At 53.1% G+C, this 18,499-nt stretch overlaps 1 protein-coding gene across 2 annotated transcripts in view; it reads left to right on the forward strand.

The window, feature by feature from the left end:
- UNC5B (unc-5 netrin receptor B) overlaps window positions 1-18,499 on the forward strand; it is a 100,658-nt gene that overhangs the window by 67,495 nt on the left and 14,664 nt on the right. For both annotated transcript variants that reach the window (XM_064145059.1, XM_064145060.1), the window contains exons 2-5: window positions 2,430-2,651; window positions 11,577-11,720; window positions 16,844-16,947; window positions 17,785-17,965. In XM_064145059.1, the coding sequence (XP_064001129.1) occupies window positions 2,430-2,651; window positions 11,577-11,720; window positions 16,844-16,947; window positions 17,785-17,965 (651 nt within the window). The remainder of the gene's footprint in view (window positions 1-2,429; window positions 2,652-11,576; window positions 11,721-16,843; window positions 16,948-17,784; window positions 17,966-18,499) is intronic.

The raw sequence follows: 18,499 nt of genomic DNA on the forward strand, positions 1-18,499 counted from the left end.
TGTTTCCAAAAGAGCAGTTAATGGATTATGACAAATGCCCTGACGCTCTCTCCTTCGTCCTGTGTTAAATGGAAATGGAAAGTCAATTTTTCCTAAGTGGATTTTAAACGACTGACCTCGTGGCTGTGTGTCTGTGTGGTTTGCTGCTTCTTCCCTTTCCCCTCACTGATACTTTTGCTCTGGAGGTAACTTGGTCATCTTGGTGGGTTGGTTTTTTTTTTTTCCCCTCTTGATGCAGATGAATATTTTCTTTGTTCTTCTGCTCCTCTTTCCACCTCGGGATTTTTGGCTCCTCACCAAGGGTGATGAAGGGAGTGAGTTCCTTTCTCCCTTGCCAGCTCTGGAGATGTTATCACAGGGGCTGGAAGATATTTACTGTTTTCCTGCAGGCTGCAGTGCCTGGAGTTGAGAATCACAGCTTCTTGCTGGGGGAAGAGAGGAGGAGGAGGAGGAGGGAAAGCTCATAACTCTTCTTAGGTGTAAAGAAAAGCCTCGTGGTGTGACTTGACTGCCAGCGAGATGCCCAGGAACAACAGGTTAAAGAGTAGCATCCCACAGGAACAACAGGTTAAAGAGTAGCATCCCACAGGAACTACAGGTTAAAGAGTAGCATCCCACTGCCTCTTTGTGTTCTATCAGACCTGCAAAACTTGGGGTTGATCTTCGTGGGTGAAATGGCTGGGAGCAGGTTTCCGTTGTTGGACGCTGCAGCTGTTCCTCAGTGTTGCTCACAGCATCATCTGAAGCCAGTCAGCAGAAAGGTAGAGGTTGGAAAGGAGCTGGGAAAGTCTTGGAGTCCAACCACCCTGCCAGAGCAGGATCACCTAGAAGCAGATCACCTAGGAACGTGGCCAGGTGGGTCTTGAAAGTCTCCAGAGATGGAGTCTCTCCACCACCTCTCTGGGCAGCCTGTTCCAGTGCTCTGCCACCCTTGAAGTAGAGAAGTTCCTCCTCACATTTAGATGGAACTTCCTATGTTCAGGTCTTTGCCCATTACCTCTTGTCCTGTCTCTGGGGACCACCAAGAAGAGTCTGAACCTTTCTTCCTGACACTCAGCTTTAGATATTTATGAGCATTTAGTAAGCTGTCTCCTCAGCATCCTTTTCTGCAAGCTAAAGAGACCCAGACAGCTCTCAGCCTTTCAATGCTGGGCATGAGGCATCATGAGGTTCCTGCTTCCTCAGAGATTACACCCCTGGGTGAACACTGAGTTGTTTGTCCTTCTCCAAGACTTTTCTTGGCCTGGCCTGACCTTTTCTTCTGGATCTTTGTGCATTTAGATTGTTTTTTGAGAGCACAGAAGGGCACTGCATGGATCACCAAGGCACTGACCACTGTGGTTTCTGGGGTGGGGTAGTTGTGAATCCACTTTGAGGAGCACTCTGGTGATGGCTGGGCTAGAAGCAGTTGCTCACCTGTGATGGACAAATGGCCAGTCCCTGAGGGCTGTGCTGCCTGGGGCTGCCAGTAGCACACACCCCCCCCCCCCCCCCACCATGTGATTCTGAGATGCAAGCATTGGCAGGGGGGGAGAAGCCAAACAGGGCTCCAGCAGAGTCGGGTGGCTGTGTTTGGTGATTTGCTGTGTCCTTGTCACCATCCCTGGGCTTGGGTTGGTTTGGCTTTGTTTTCTCCCAGTTTTCTCGAGCCAGATCACACAGGGTTGGGGTCAGACAGGGATCTGGGCTATGGATGGGGAAAATGGTACACAGGTGGAAACAGGATGCAGCCTGCAGCAGCAGCTCTCTAGCAGAGATTTCTCAACTGAAAAGGACCAGCAGGTGTTGGTCAACAGGCAAGAGAACATGATGCAGCTTGTGCCCAGGTGGCCAAGAAGGCCAACAAGCATCCTGGCCTGGATCACTAAAGAATCATAGAATCAAGCAGGTTGGAAGAGACCTCCAAGATCATCCACTCCAACCTAGCACCCAGCCCTCTACAATCAACCAGATCATGGCACTAAGTGCTCCATCCAGGCTTTGCTTGAACACCTCCAGGCACAGTGACTCCACCACCTCCCTGAGCAGCCCATTCCAATGCCAATCACTCTCTCTGCCAACAACTTCCTCCTAGCATCCAGCCTAGACCTCCCCTGCCACAACTTGAGACTGTGTCCCCTTGTTCCTCCCTGTTCCTCCCAGCTTGGAGGTCCCTTCCAACCTAGTAGTTGATTCTATGATTCTAATGATTGGACTGGATGATCTGAAAGGTTTCCTCCAACATAAATGACTCTCTGATTTAATCTGCTTTGCTTTCAGTAGCCTCCATCCCTCTTCTGCTTTTCTGAGCCTCTTCAGTGAGGACTGTTGTTAACACTGCTGGATGTGGGACAGAGAAAGAGAGGGAGGGATGAAGTGGAATGGGCAGGGGTTGAGTCCATGCTGGGATGAGACTAAAGACCCCTGCTGAGCCTGTGTGTCCTTGCCAGGGCTGGAGTACAGCGACGTGCTGCCCGACTCCTTCCCCTCGGCCCCGGCAGAGACCCTCCCTCACTTCCTGCTGGAGCCACAGGATGCCTACATCGTGAAGAACAAGCCTGTGGAGCTGGTCTGCCGTGCCAACCCTGCCACCCAGATCTACTTCAAGTGCAACGGGGAGTGGGTCAACCAGAACGACCATGTCACCAAGGAGAGCCTGGATGAGGTCACTGGTGAGCAAACCCAGCCCAGCCCACCCCCCTGTGTGTCCTTCTTCCCCCATCTCCCCAGGTGCTTCTGCCCTTTTGCTCTCTCTTGCTCATCCATGCTGGAGATGGTTTTCCTCCAGGTAGACCAACAGGTTTGATTCCTTTATATTATTCCTGGGTGATTGCAGTCTCTCGAGATCACTTTTCTATAGTTCCACCTCCTTGGTCTATATAGAGCTAGATTCATAGAATCATAGAACCACAAAATGGTTTGGGTTGCAGGGGACCTCCAAAAGTCATCCAGTCCAACCCCCCTGCAGTCAGCAAGAACATCCTCTACTAGATCAGGTTGTTCAGAGCCTTCTGGAGCCTCACCTTGAGTATCATGGATTCATAGAATCAAGCAGGCTGGAAGAGACCTCCAAGCTCAGCCACTCCAACCTAGCACCCAGCCCTGGCCAATCAACCAGACCATGGCACTAAGTGCCTCATCCAGGTTTGGCTTCAACACCTCCAGGCACAGCCACTCCACCACCTCCCTGGGCAGCCCATTCCAATGCCAATCACTCTCTCTGCCAACAACTTCTTCCTAACATCCAGCCTAGACCTCCCCTGCCACAACTTGACACTGTGTCCCCTTCTTCTGTTGCTGGGTGCCTGGCAGAAGAGACCAACCCCACCTGGCTACAGCCTCCCTTCAGGTAGTTGTATCTCCAGGGATGGGGCCCCTGAGCAACCTGTTCTGGTGCTCCACCATCCTCATGGCAAATATCTTGGTCCTGATATCCAGTCTATGTCTGCTCTTCTCTAATCTCAAACCATTTCTCCTCATCCTATCACTGGAGGCCTTTGTAGACAGTCCTTCTGTTTACAGACCCTCTCCAGTACCCACTTCAGGTACTGGAAGCTGCTAATAGGTCTCCCTAGAGCCTTCTCTTCTTCAGGCTGAACAGCCCCAGCTCCTTCAGCCTGTCCTCACAGCAGAGATGCTCCAACCCAATGACCATTTTCATGGCCCTCCTCTGGACTTGCTGCTTCATGTCCATGTCCTATCTATGTTAAGGGCTCTGTAGGTGGACACAGCACTTCAGGTGAGATCTCATCAGAGCAGAGCAGCAAAATCACCTCTCTCAACCTGCTGGCCACACTACCTTTGCTGCAGCCCAGGATGCCATTGGCCTTCTGGGCTACAAGTGCACACTGTTGGCTGATGTCCAGCTTCTCATTCACTGGGATCCCCCAGTCCTTTTCTGTTGGGCTGCTCTCAATTTCATTATCCCTCAGCCTCTATGGATATCTGGGATTGCCTCAGCTTAGATTCCAGGCCATGGAGGGAGGTGTGGTGATGGTTAAGGGTCACCACACCCCATAGAGGCTTGGGGAAGGCAGTCTGGGTGCTTACACACTTGCTCTTTGGCAAGGTCTTGAGGTCGCTAAATGGGATTTGAAGGGCATCAGGCTTAAAAGTAATCAAAACAAGGAAATGCCTTCCTGAAAAATGCTTTGTCAGCATGGAGGAGTCATCACCATGAGGGGTCATAAAGACTGGCATCTCACTCAGGTTCACAAAGACATTAGATGCTTAGTGGGCAATGAGAACATGTGAAGGTAGGATCTGAAATGTCATCTACTGGCAGATGAGTTCTTTCCCTGCCTCAGGACAAGTCAGCCTCTGGTTGCCTCAAATTGGGGCCTCTTAGGAGGTGTCTTCTTCCATAGGATTGGGCTCTGCAGAGTTGGTTGCCCTCTGGTTTTGGGGCCAGTCTTGGGGCCAGTCTTGTTTAATCTCTTCATCAATGACCTGGATCAGGGGATCGAATACACCCTCAGCAAGTTTGCAGATGACACCAAATGAAGCAGAAGTGTCAATCTGCTGAGGGTAGGAAGGGCTTGCAGAGGGATTTGGACAGGCTGGAGCCATGGGCTGAGGCCAATTGCATGAGGTTTAAGAAGGCCAAGTGCCAGGTCATGCACTTCGGCCACAACAACCCCCAGCAGCCCTACAGGCTGGGGGAGGAGTGGCTGGAGAGCTGCCTGGTGGAAAAGGACCTGGGGTATTGGTGGCCAGCAGCTGAACATGAGCCAGCAGTGTGCCCAGGTGGCCAAGGAGGCCAACAGCATCCTGGCCTGGATCAGCAGTGGTGTGAGCAGCAGGAGTAGGGAGGTGCTCATGCCCCTGTGCTCAGCACTCCTGAGACCACACCTCCAGTACTGTGTCCAGTTTGGGTCACCACAGTACAGGAGGGACATTGAGGTGCTGGAGTGGTGCAGAGAAGGGCAATGAGGCTGGGGAGAGGTCTGGCAAACATGGCCTGTGAGGAGCAGCTGAGGGAACTGGGGGTGTTTAGTCTGGAGAAGAGAAGGCTGAGAGGGGACCTTATTGCCCTCTACAGCTACCTAAGAGGAGGTTGTATTGAGGCTGGAGCTGGTCTCTTCTCCCCAGTTACTAATGATAGGACAAGAGGAAATGGCCTCAAGTTGCATCAGGGGAGGTTTGGGTTGGCTGTTGGGAGGAAGTTGTTTCCTAAGCAGGTGGTCAGGCACTGGCACAGGCTGCCCAGGGAGGTGGTGGAGTCACCATCCCTGGAGGTGTTTAAAACCAGAGTGGATGTGGTGCTTGAGGCTGTGGTCTGGTGATGAAGGCTGCTGGGCTGAAGGTTGGACTGGCTGATGCTGGTGGTCCTTTCCAAGCAGAGTGATTCCTAGTGATGAGATGTGCTGAGGGCTTCGGTTTAGTCAAGGACTTGTCAGTGTGGAACTAATGATTGGACTGGATGAGCTTGAAGGGCTGAGAAATTCTGTGACTCTGTGATTTGAAATGTCTGGGCCTAAGACCAAGTTGTAAGGACTGGACAGACCATGCAATCAAGTAGATTGGCTAAAATTGGGATGCTTTTAGCTCAGCCCCCAGCTCTCTTGCACCAGTTCTGGTCTCTGTGCCCTGATCAGGAGGGGAGGAAAGAGTCACATTTTCCCAGATTAGATCTGTTTGCCTGTGGCATGCTTCACTTCTGGAAGGCTTTAAACCAAGGCAGCCTTTTGAACTGCTTCAATGTTGGCCCCAGAAGGCAAGCTGGACTTAGAGGAGATGCTTGGTCAGCCCAGAGGAGCACAAGTACTGCTCCAGAACCTCCCCTTGTCCTATTTTTGCCCAGCCTTACATCTTCTTGGCTCCTTATCCAGTGTTAGCCTTGAGATGGTCCTCACTTGGGTGCATCTCTGAACCTGCTCTGCAAAGAGAAGATCATTTTTTTCCCCCTGTGGCTTTGTGAGCCTTTCCTAAACCTGCTTCATCTTTTCATGTGGTGTTTTGTTTCCAGACATCCCTGTGTGAAGAAATCCTCTGGAAGGTGAGATTGGATAAGATGACCTTTGAGGGTCCTTTCCAACCTGATGCATTTAATGATTTTAAGAATGGCCAAAAATGTACAGGCAGGAAGTCCTCTTTGCTTCTCCAGAGCTTTTCTTTCTCTCTTTTGGGCTGAATCTCCACCTCCTAACTGTCATGAAGGTCAGATTAGAAACCTTCACTGCTCTAGGTCAAAGTCAATGCCAGTCAGTGACAGAACAGCCTCTGCCAGGGGGTTGTTAGGTTATTTATAACATGTGGCCATACTGGGTCAAGCCAAAGGTTTCTGTGCTCTGCCTGTGGTAGTGGTGGATGCTTAGGGGGAAGAGCAGGGAACTGGGACAAGGATGGAGTGATGGATCCTGCTCCAGGCTTCCTGCAGCCTGGGATTAGGGACTTTCTCATCTAGTGGTGATGTCTTAGCAGCATGGCCCAGCTCTGGATGAATTTCCCCTGTCTTAATGCATCTGAATGCTGTCAGGACTCAGAGTCATAGTTGGGTTGGAAGGGACCTTCAAGATCATCTAGTTCCAAAGTCCCTGCCATGGGGGCAGGGACACCTCACACTAGACCAGGTTGCTCAAGGCCTCACCAACCTGGTCTTGAACACTTCTAGGGAGGGGGCATCCACAACCTCCCTGGGCAGCCTGTCCTAGTGTCTCACCACCCTCACTGTGCAGAGTTTCTTCCTCATCTCCAGTCTAAATCTGCCCACCTCAAGCTCCAATCCATTCCCTCTTTGAGTCAGTTCTCTTCCAGATCACCCCACTATCCCACAGCTGGGAGTTTCCTGGCTTAGTGATATGCAGTGTGCCTGTGACACAGAAGTGTGACAGAGAGTGGCTGTCAGTGGCTCCATGTCTAAGTGGAGGCCAGTGACAAGCAGAGCCCCTCAGAGATCAGTCCTGGCACCAGTCTTGGTCAACATCTCTGTGGGTGCCATGGACAGAGGCATTGAGTGCAGCCTCAGCAAGTTTGCTGCCCACACCAAGCTGTGTGGTGCAGCAGACAGGCTGGAGGGCAGGGATCCATCCAGAGGGACCTGGAGAGGCTGCAGAGGTGGGCACAAGCCAACCTCAGGAGCTTCAACAAGACCAAGGGCAAGGTTCTGAAGCTGGGTGGAGGCAATGCCAAGCACAAATGCAGGCTGGGCAGTGAGTGGCTGGAGAGCAGCCCTGAGGAGAGGGACTTGGGGGTGCTGCTGGATGAGAAGCTCAACAGGAGCCAGCAGTGTGCACTTGCAGCCCAGAAAGCCAAGCAGAGCCTGGGCTGCTTGATGAGAAGTGTGGCCAGCAGGGCCAGGGAGGTGATTCTCCCCCTCTGCTGTGCTCTGCTGAGACCCCACCTGGAGTACTGCATCCAGTTCTGGAGCCCCTGAGACAAGAGGGATGTGGAGCTGCTGGAGTGTGTCCAGAGAAGGGCCAGGAGGATGCTCAGAGGGCTGGAGCAGCTCTGCTGTGAGGACAGACTGAAAGAGTTGGGGCTGCTCAGTCTGCAGAAGAGGAGGCTGTGAGGTGACCTTCTTGTGGCCTTCCAGGATCTGAAGGGGGCCTCCAAAAAAGCTGGGGAGGGACTTTTTAGGCTGTGAGGGAGTTCCAGGTCTAGGGGGAATGGAGCAAAGCTGGAGGTGGGGAGATTGAGGCTGGCTGTGAGGAGGAAGTTGTTGATCCTGACAGTGGTGAGAGGCTGGAATGGGTTGCCCAGGGAGGTGGTTGAGGCCCCATGGCTGGAGGTGTTTAAGGCCAGGCTGGCTGAGGCTGTGGCCAGGCTGCTCTAGGGTAGGGTGTCCCTGGGCATGGCAGGGGGTTTGGAACTGGCTGATCCTTGTGGTCCCTTCCAACCCTGACTGACTCTATGATGCTATGAACAGCTCTAGATTTCTGGCCCCACCACTCACTCCAGCTCTTGGTTGATTACTTCTCCTGCCTCACACAGCTCTCGAGCAAAACAGGCTGGAGAAAAACTAGTGGAAAGAGAGTAGAAAGTCTGTCCTTCCCCCCCCCCCCTTTTAGGGGGGAACTCATTGGCTTTGGGCCAGCACTTTCCTCCCCAGATCCCAGCCTGCAGAACGTGTGCCAGCAATTTGAGTGAGGAAACAACGAGCACCTCCTTCACCCAGGCCTCCAAAAGATGGTGTGGCTGCTATCAGTGAACAGACAACAGTACCTTCGGTGTGGAGGTGATGCTGTGCATGTAAAACTCCACCAGCGTGGGCATAGCTACCCTAGGAAGGAATACAACAGCCAAAAGAAAGAGCTGGAACCAGAATGGTTTCCTGTGCTAAAAAATCTGCATGGCTAAAGGAAGGTGGGCATGAGGGAAGAGCTGGCCACAGAGTCATGGGTGAACACTTGTTAGGTGTTGGTGGCTTTTGAAGTGTCCTGGGTTGAAAAGCATGGAAAAAGGGACCTTAAAAAAAAAAAAGATGATGTGCCTTGAATGAGCTGGGCTTGGAAATGCTCTGCCTGCCTCTGATCCAAAACATTTCATGGGGAAGAAAGCAAAAATAGGCCAAGTCGGAGAGGAGAATTCATCTGGCTGAGGAGGGGCTGTCTGTTGGAGCTGGCTGTGTTTGGGTGCCTGCAAGCCCCTGCAGTTGTCACTCCTGTGAGTCAGCAGCTCAGGCTGCAGTTTTAGATAGCCTTTGCTGTCAAGAATTAGAGAGATAAGGCAGTAGCAGGATGCTGCTCACCTTCAAAGGTCTGCTCAACCCAGCCCAGCAAGGCTGCTCAGAGAGATGAGGTGATGAAGCCAGCGGAGTGCATTTGCTCGTCGTGCCCTGGTCAGTGTGGCCAGCAGGTGGGGGAGAGGTGACTGCCACTCTGCTCTGATCTGACCCCATCGGGACTCTGGTGTCTAGCACCGGGGTCCTCAACACGGGAAGGACATGGAGCTGATGGAGCAGGTCCAGGAGGCCACAAAGGTCATCAGAAGATTGGAGGACCAAGAAGGCCAATGGGATGCTGGGGTGTATTAGGAAGAGTGTGTCCAGCAGAGCAAGGGAGGTTCTCCTCCCCCTCTACTCTGCCCTGCTGAGACCTCATCTTGAATACTGTGTTAAGTTTTGGGCTCCCCAGATTAAGTGGGACAGGGATCTGCTGGAGAGTGTCCAGTGGAAGACTAGGAGGATGATGAGGGAGTGGAGGGCACTGCCTGAGGAGGAGAGGCTGAGAGACTTGGGGCTGTTTAGTCTGGAGAAGAGAAGACTGAGAGGAGATTTAATAACTGTTTATAAACACCTGAGGGCTGGCCAGGAGTGGGGAACAGGCTCTGCTCACTGCTCCCTGGGATAGGATAAGGAGCAGTGGGTGTAAGTTGAAGCAAAAGAGGTTCCACCTCAACACAAGGGGGGACTTCTTGACTGCCAGAGCACTGGCACAGGCTGCCCAGAGAGGTTGTGGAGTCTCCTTCTCTGCAGACTTTCCAGGCCTGTCTGGATGTGTTCCTGTGTGATCTGTGCTAGATTGTGTGGTCCTGCTCTGGCAGAGGGGTTGGACTCGATATTCTCCTTAGATGCCTTCCAACCCCTTCTGTGAAGACAGGTTGGGATTGCTGGGATTGTACAGCCTGGAGAGGAGACCTGGTAGCAGCATTTCAGTATCCCAAGGGGACCTACAAGAAAGCAGGAGAGGGACTGCTCCCAAGAGCATGTTGTGATGGGCCAAGGGGCAAGGGTTTGAAACTGGAGCAGGGTAGATTTAGGTTGGACATTAGGGGGAAACTCTTCACAGTGAGGGCAGAGAGATACTGGAAAAGGTTGCCCAGGGAGGTAGTGGAGGCTCCATCCCTACAGCCATTCAAGGTCAAGCTTGATGAAGCCCTAAGCAACTTGATCTACTTGGAGATGTCCCTGCTGACTGCAGAGGTGCTGGACAAAATGACCTTTGAGGGTCCCTTCCAGCCCTGTGTGTTCCATGAATTGAACTCTCTCCATCCTGGGACTTCCATAAAATCAGTCAGGCTTGGAAGGGACCACAAGGATCATCCAGTTCCAAACCCCCCTGCTATGGGCAGGGACACCCTACCCTAGAGCAGCTTGCACACAGCCTCAGCCAGCCTGGCCTCAAACACCTCCAGCCATGGGGCCTCAACCACCTCCCTGGGCAACCCATTTCAGCCTCTCACCACTCTCATGCTCAACAACTTCTTCCTCATGTCCAGTCTGAATCTCCTCACTTCCAGCTTTGCTCCATTCCCCCTAGTCCTCCCACTCCCTGACACCCTAAAAAGTCCCTCCCCAGCTTTTTTGGAGGCTCCTTTCAGATCCTGGAAGGCCGCAAGGTCACCTGGGAGCCTCCTCTTCTGCAGACTCAACAGCCCCAACTCTTTCAGTCTGTCCTCACAGCAGAGCTGCTCCAGCCCTCTGAGCATCCTCCTGGTCCTCCTCTGGACACACTCCAGCATCTCCACATCCCTCTTGCACTGGGGGCTCCAGAACTGGATGCAGGACTCCAGGTGGGGTCTGAGCAGAGCAGAGGGGGAGAATCACCTCCCTGGCCCTGCTGGCCACACTTCTGCTGCTGCAGCCCAGGCTCTGCTTGGCTTTCTGGGCTGCAAGTGCACACTGCTGGCTCCTGTTGTTGAGCTTCTCGTCCCCCACCTTCTACAGACCCGACTGTTTTCCAGAAGTGCTTGACCCAAATGCCTTCTCTGTTGAGTTATTTCTTCTCTGCTTTTAAGAGTGGCAAAATAAATTGTTTCCTGGGTGCATGTTTGTCAGCTCCTCCCGGGAAGCTGGCCTGGGGCTGGTGATTTGCTCCTCGCTGCACCGGGGGCCAGCTAACAGAATTACAGCTGTGGAGCATGCGGCTCGCTGCTGCCAGGAACTTGAGGCCTTGTCATAAATAGAAGCTGCAAAAATAAAAGGGCAAAGATTGCTGAGAAGCAGGAAAAACAAGCCCCAAGTTCCTCCTGCCCTCTGCCATAGCTGTGTCATGAAGGGTTGATGCTTCAGGTGAGCCTCAGCATCCTTATGATCCAGGGGCTGCATCCTGGATACGGCTGTGCCCCTCAGTCGTGGGACCTCTGCCATGGCCATGGTGTCCTGCAGACTTCATGGAGGTGTTGAGGGGTTGATGGATGGAGGTGTGTCACACTCTCTGTGGTCGTGGACATGGAGCACCCTCATCCTTGGATGATTTCTTTAAGATCATTTCTTTGTTGTGTTCATATTTAAATGGCAGCTGGCAGAGATGATTTCTCCCTGCGGGAAAGCCTTGGAAGTATCCTTCAGACTTGTTGGGTAGGAAAGGAGTCTATGGCAGAGAGGGTGATGTTGGTGCCAGGGCAGAGAACTGGTGGAGGAGGGTGGTATCTCCTGAAACAGTCAAGAGATCCTGGTCCTGCCTAGCTAGGCCAGGGCCGGAGGAAAGAGAAGAAATCTTCCCTGTGAGTCATTGTTCTGGTTTCAGCTCCAGGTCACCCTCTAGAGGAAACTCTGTGGTTTCCAGAGGTACCAAACTCAGATGCCTCTGAGATGCTTCCAGCCTACTGCCTCCAACTCTCAAGCTGTGTGCATCCACCAGCCCTCAGGTGCTGCCTCAGTTTCCTTCCTCCCTTCTTTCCTGCCAAGCCGACGCCACCCCTCTGTCCTCTTGCAGGGATGCTGGTGCGGGAGGTGCAGATCGAGGTGTCCAGACAGCAGGTGGAGGAGCTCTTTGGCTTGGAAGATTACTGGTGCCAGTGTGTGGCCTGGAGCTCCGCGGGCACCACCAAGAGCCGCCGGGCATACGTCCGGATAGCCTGTAAGTACCCAGCGCTGCCTGCACCACCTGTGCCCCTGGCTCACAGCCTGCTCACTGCCGGCACAGGGATCCTCAGAGGGCATTCAATGGGTGGAAGGAATGCTGAGAGTCACAGAATCACAGAATCAATCAGGGTTGGAAGGGACCACAAGGATCAGCCAGTTCCAAACTCCCCTGCCATGCCCAGGGACACCCTTCCCTAGAGCAGGCTGCACACAGCCTCAGCCAGCCTGGCCTTAAACACCTCCAGCCATGGGGCCTCAACCACCTCCCTGGGAAACCCATTCCAGCCTCTCACCACGCTCATGCTCAACAACTTCCTCCTCACTTCCAGGCTGAATCTCCCCACCTCCAGCTTTGCTCCATTCTCCCTAGTCCTGGCACTACCTCACAGCCTAAAATGTCCCTGCCCAGCTTTTTTGGAGGCCCCCTTCACATACTTAAAGGATTCAAGAAGGTCACCTGGGAGCCTCCTCTTCTGCAGACTGCACAGCCCCAACTCTTTCAGTCTGCCCTCACAGCAGAGCTGCTCCATCCCTCTCAGCATCCTCCTGGCCCTTTTCTGGACACACTCCAGCATCTCCACATCCCTCTTGTAATGGAGGTTCCAGAACTGGATGCAGGACTCCAGGTGGGGTCTCAGCAGAGCGCAGTAGAGGGGGAGAATCACCTCCCTGGCCCTGCTGGCCACACTTCTGCTGCTGCAGCCCAGAAAGGGGATTTAATCAATGGTTTCAAATACCTGAGGGCTGAGGGTCAGGAAGATGGGGACAGGCTCTGCTCACTTGTGCCCTGGGATAGGACAACGAGCAATGGACATGATTCTTCTGCCCCTATACTCAGCACTGCTCAGGCCACATCTTGAGTGCTGTGTGCAGTTCTGGGCTCCTCAATTCAAGAGAGATGTTGAGGTAGTGAAAGGTGTCCAGAGAAGGGCAGCGAAGCTGGTGAGGGGCCTGGAGCACAGCCCTGTGAGGAGAGGCTGAGGGAGCTGGGGGGGGTGTGCAGCTTGCAGCAGAGGAGGCTCAGGGCTGACCTTGTTGCCCTCTACAACTCCCTGAAGGGAGGCTGTAGCCAGGTGGGGTTGGTCTCTTCTGCCAGGCAAGCAGCAAGAGAACAAGAGAAGACTGAGAGGGGTTTTAATAAATGTTTATAAACACCTAAGGGCTGTTCACTTGCTCCCTGGGGTAGGATAAGGAGCAGTGGGTGTAAGTTACAGCAAAAGAGGTTCCACCTCAACACAAGGGGGGACGTCTTGACTGTAAGGGTCACAGAGCACTGGAACAGGCTCGCCAGAGAGGTTGTGGAGTCTCCTTCCCTGAAGACTTTCAACACCTGTCTGCATGTGTTCCTGTGTGACCTAAGCTAGATTGTATGGTCCAGCTCTGGCAGGGAGGTTTGGAATTGATGATGTCTTTGGGTCCCTCCCAACCCTGACATCCTGTGATGTGTAATCCTCCTCCTACCTTATTCTCCACATTGCAGGCTCCAGAGGATCTCAGAGGGGATCACCCATTCATTTAGAAATCAGTTGCAGAGCCTGAGGTGTGGTCTTGGATCCCAGGGTAGAAAACCTGTGGTGTCACAGCAGATGAGTGCTGCTTGTGGCAGCCACACTAGGTGAAACAGCAGCTGAAGCTCTTCATTCCCAGCTTCCTGGGACCCCCCCCTACCCCAAGGCTTCAACGTGGGCTTGTTCATCTGCAAAAGCTGGCTCCATGTTGAAGATGGTGCTTTGAGATCAGTTGGATAGGACTCATCCTTGCTGGATGACCCTGGTCTTAGCTCCCCATCCCTACCTGCATCTGGACAGGCCTGTACAGGGTTGTAGAATCGTTTTGCTTGGAAAAGACCTCTAAAATCAGAGTCCAATTCTTCATCTAACACCACTGTGGCCATTAAGCCATGTCCCCAACTGCCATGTCCACACGTTTCTTGAACACCTTCAAGGACAGTGACTTCACTACCTCCCTGGGCAGCCTGTTCCAACGCTTGACCACTCTTGAAGTGAAGAAATCTTTCCTAATATCCAGCCTAAACCTCCCTTGGCACAACACGAGGCCATTTGGTCTCCTTCTATCACCTGATACTAAGAAGAAGAGACCAATCCCCACCTCAGTCCAACCTCCTTTCAGGGAGTTGTAGAGAGCAATGAGGTCTCCCCTCAGCCTCCTCTTCTCCAGACTAAACGACCCCAATTCCTTCAGCCACTCATCATCAGACCTGTTCTCCTTCATCACTTTCTTTGCTCTTCTCTGGACCCACTACAGCCCCTCAATATCCTTCCTGTAGTGAGGAGCCCAAAACTGAACCCAGTATTTGAGGTGCAGCCTCACCAATGCCAAGTACAGGGGCATGATCACTTCCCTACTGCTGCTGGCCACACTGTGGTTTATCCAGGCCAGGATGTTGTTGGCCTTCTTGGCCACCTGGGCACACTGCTGGCTCATCTTCAGCCTGCTGTTGACCAGCACCCCCAGGTACTTTTCTGCTGGGCACCTTCCAGCCACTCTGCCCTATGCCTAGAGCATTGGATGGGGTTGTTGTGACCCAAATGCATGACCCAATACATAGAATGCCTTGGGTTGGAAGTGACCTTAAAGATCATCTAGTTGCAACGCCCATGCTGTGCACAGGGCCACCTTCTGCCTGACCAGGTTTCTCTGAGCCCCATCCCAGCACCCCAGCCTCCCTGTATGAGATGCTGTGGCACTACCTGGGTTAATCCTGCATTGCCCAGCAGCCTGCTCAGCTCTTTCTGGTTCTTTATTGTTGTTAATAGCCCAAGGGTGAGCACCTTGCACGCCTCACCTGAATCAGCAGCGACTCACTCCTCCTCCCTAGAGCTCCTGCTGTCGTATGTCACTTTGCCAAGCTGCTGTTTGTGGGTGTCAGCCTCATTAAGGACGAGTTAATCAGGCTGTTACCCAGCTGAACTTGCTCTCTTAGCAAATGAGATGGCAAAGTTGAAGGAGAACTGCCTGGCTTCCCCAGGCGTAAATAGCTTTGGCTATTAGAGGGCTCCATAACCCAGCACCTTCTCCAGAGGGGAGGTGGCTGCCAAAGGACTTCTGAGGCACAGGGATGACTACTGAGGGAGCCTGTTTGGCCCCAGCTAAGGATGTGGTGTTTCTAGGTGGTGAGCAGATGAGATGAACAAGGATCGGCTGCCCTACACAAGCGGCATCACAGCTCTGGAGGGCTAGGAGCTGTAGCAGAGGGCTGCAGCACCATCTAGTGATGCTCTTGTTCCTTTCCAGGCTTTGGTGTGGGATTCTGCTGTGTTTCCCACGTCTCTCTAGGATCTGTTGGGCTCCTCCTCCTTCTCTAAAGCACTGGCCAGCCCCGTGCTGAATAATCCTGGCTTTTCAGCAGCGACCGTTCCCCATTTCAGCACTGGAATGTGATGGTTGGGTTCCCAGCCTGCCTGGAGACATGGTTCACCAAGAGCCAACTGGGGCAGAGCCCAGCAACAAGCCTCTGTAGCCCTGAAATGCGAGGATTTGCTTTGGCCTCAACATGAGGGCTCTCATTTCCCCCACACCCCTGCAACAAAGAAATGTCCTGGTGCAGAGTCCAGAAAGGGAAAGAAACAGCAAGGTTGAAGAAGCAGCAGTTAAGCTGAGCTTTAGTCTCAAAAGTAGAAGACAGGAGGGAGTATAAGCTTGCAAGCACATGGAAGAGGAAAGGAGACATCTTTTGAGCACCACCACGTGCTGTCCCAGATCCATCCTGGGAAAGATGCTTCCTCAGCTCCTTCCTCCCAGGGCATAGAATCATTGACTGGTTTGTGTTGTAAGGAACATTGAAGGTCATCTAGTCCAACCCTCACTGCAGTCAGCAGGGACTTCTGCAACTAGAGCAGGTTGCTCACAGCTCCAAGCAGCCTGACCTGGAATGGTTCCAGGGATGGGGCTTCTACCACCTCTCTGGGCAATGTGGGCCAAGGTCTCATCAACCTCAGTGTCGAACATTCCATCCTTTTCTCCAGTCTTATTCTTCTTTTAGTTTAAACCATCTCCTCTTTTCCTGTCACAACAGGCCTTGATAAAAGTCTCTCCCCAGCTTTCTGATCAGCTCCTTTAAGTACTGAAAGGCCACCAGAAGGTCTCCCTGGAGCCTTCTCTTCTTCAGACTGAATAACCCCAACTCTCTCAGCCTGACCTCACAGCAGAGGGCTTTCAGCCCTCACATCATTGCCGTGGCCCCCTACATGTCCTTCTGTGTCCCCCTACATGTCCTTGGGCCCCCTCACAAGTCCTTCTCCATGTTTTGCTTCAGCAGTGCTGTGTCAGAGGGATAATAGAATCAACCAGGTTGGAAGAGACCTCCAAGCTCAGCCACTCCAACCTAGCACCCAGCCCTGTCCGGTCACCTAGACCATGGCACTAAGTGCCTCAGCCAGGGTTTGCTTCAACACCTCCAGGCACAGAGACTCCACCACCTCCCTGGGCAGCCCATTCCAATGCCAATCACTCTCTGCCAACAACTTCCTCCTAACATCCAGCCTAGACCTCCCCTAGCACAACTTCAGACTCTGTCCCCTTCTTCTCTTGCTGCTTGCCTGGCAGAAGAGACCAACCCCACCTGGCTACAGCCTCCCTTCAGGGAGTTGTAGACAGCAATGAGGTCACCCCTGAGGCTCCTCTTCTGCAGGCTGCACACCCCCAGCTCCCTCAGCCTCTCCTCACAGGGCTGTGCTCCAGGCCCCTCAGCACCTTCATTGCCCTTCTCTAGACACCTTCCAGCACCTCAACATCTCTTGAATTGAGGAGCCCAGAACTGGACACAGCACTCAAGGTGTGGCCTGAGCAGCGCTGAGTCCAGGGGTAGAAGAACCTCCTTTGTCCTGCTGGCCACACTCTTCCTGAGCCAGCCCAGGATGCCATTGGCTCTCCTGCCCACCTGGGCACACTGCTGCCTCATCTTCAGCTACTCTCTACCAGTACCCCCAGCTCCCTTTCTGCCTGGCTGCTCTCAGCCACTCTGTCCCCAGCCCTGAGGGATTTCTCTGTTTGTGGGATCCTGGTGCCAAGGTGATGCCGTGTGCCCACCAAACTTCTACAGGTTGTCTCGTTCCTGCAGTGGGCTGCTAACCCCTGAGGTTTTCCTTTCCCTCCCAGACCTACGCAAGAACTTTGACCAGGAGCCACTGGGCAAAGAGGTGCCACTGGAGCACGAGGTCCTGCTGCAGTGCCGCCCACCCGAGGGGGTACCACAAGCTGAGGTGAGCAGCTCGAAGTGCCTGATAGATTGTCACCTCCTGTCCTAGGGAGAGGTGGGGCACACTCTTGCCGATGGCTTGTGGCCACAAGGGATGGGCTGGTGGAATCATTTTTCATTGCTTAGCAGAAGTGTTTATTTGAGGCAGTGGATCTGCTATTCTGACACCTAAGGACAGGTATAACCTCAGCACCTGCTCCACCCACCTCTCCCCTGCCTTCTGGTGTGCCTTTAACCCATGAGAGGAGAGATCTAACAAAGAGCCACCCAATAACTTATCTGAAGGGGAGCAGTCAGAAGTGAGATCCAAGGGTGGGCAAGTCAACACTGATGGCTTGTCCTAGCAAGGCAGTGGTCACACAGCTGTCAGCCCCCAGGAGCTGGGTGTTCCTGGTAACCACGATGTCCCATCCATGGCCAAACAGCGGTGATGCACTCTGGCCAGGCCTGCTTTGGCTCAGCTTTTGAGGAGGAATAAATACAGTCAGAGACTGCACTGGCCAGTCAGTGATTGTGGTGCTGAGGATGTCAGTGGGCTTGGTGATGAAGATGGGGAGGGCTTTGGGCCGCATCATAGGCTGGTCTGAAGGGTGGTGAATTCAGCCCCTCTAAACTGATGTTTTGCCTTGCTCGTGCCTGCACCCCTGGTCAATGACAATATCTACTCACACCCTTCCCAAGCAGCCTAGTGAAGCAGCTGAATCCCAGGTCAGCTTTGTGGCCAGTGGAGACCCTCACAGGCATTTCCACTAAAACCTGTGACGAGCTTTTCCTGGCTGAGTGTTCAGTTCCGATTCAGCTTCATCCCTGTCCTTACCCATCCCTTTCTTTGCATTGCCAGGTGGAGTGGCTGAGGAATGAGGATGTCATCGATCCCAGCCAGGACACCAACTTCCTGATCACCATCGATCACAACCTCATTATCAAGCAGGCTCGCCTCCTGGACACTGCTAATTACACCTGCATGGCCAAGAACATCGTGGCCAAGCGACGGAGCACCACAGCTGCTGTCATTGTCTACGGTACTGGCCCACGCTCTTGGGGAGGGGACCTTTGCTGCTGGCCTTGTCTCCAAGCCAAGTGGGCATACGGGCACTTTCTGGGAGTGGTAGGAGTGAGTTCCCCCAGAGCATTGCATTAAAATGGGTCATAGGCAATGCCTACAAAAGAGGAACCTCTACTAGCTTAGCTTGCACAGGCTATTAGGAGGGACTGTTAGGTGGAGGTTCTCCAAGCCTTCTCTGTTGGCTGTGAAGATGGGTGGAGGTTGGACCCAGCCTGATTGACTCTCAAAGCAGCTGAAAAGCTGCATTTGGCTGAACTTTGCTGTGAAACCAAAGATTTCTTCTGTGTCCAGATGCAAAAATATTTGCCAAGTGGAAAAAGGACCAAATCAGTCTTGAGCATCTTCTGTATGGGGCATGTGACACAAGTAAGAGCCTCACGATTGGCTTTTGCGAGGATGAGCTGTTCCAGGCTGTCACAGGAGATGTGAGGACCTGGTGAAGCCCAAGCTTAGCTCCAGTGCCTGCAGAAATGGGCTCCACTGAAGTCAT

This window comes from Pogoniulus pusillus, chromosome 6 (genome assembly GCF_015220805.1).
Source record: "Pogoniulus pusillus isolate bPogPus1 chromosome 6, bPogPus1.pri, whole genome shotgun sequence".
NCBI classification, from domain to species: Eukaryota; Metazoa; Chordata; class Aves; order Piciformes; family Lybiidae; genus Pogoniulus; species Pogoniulus pusillus.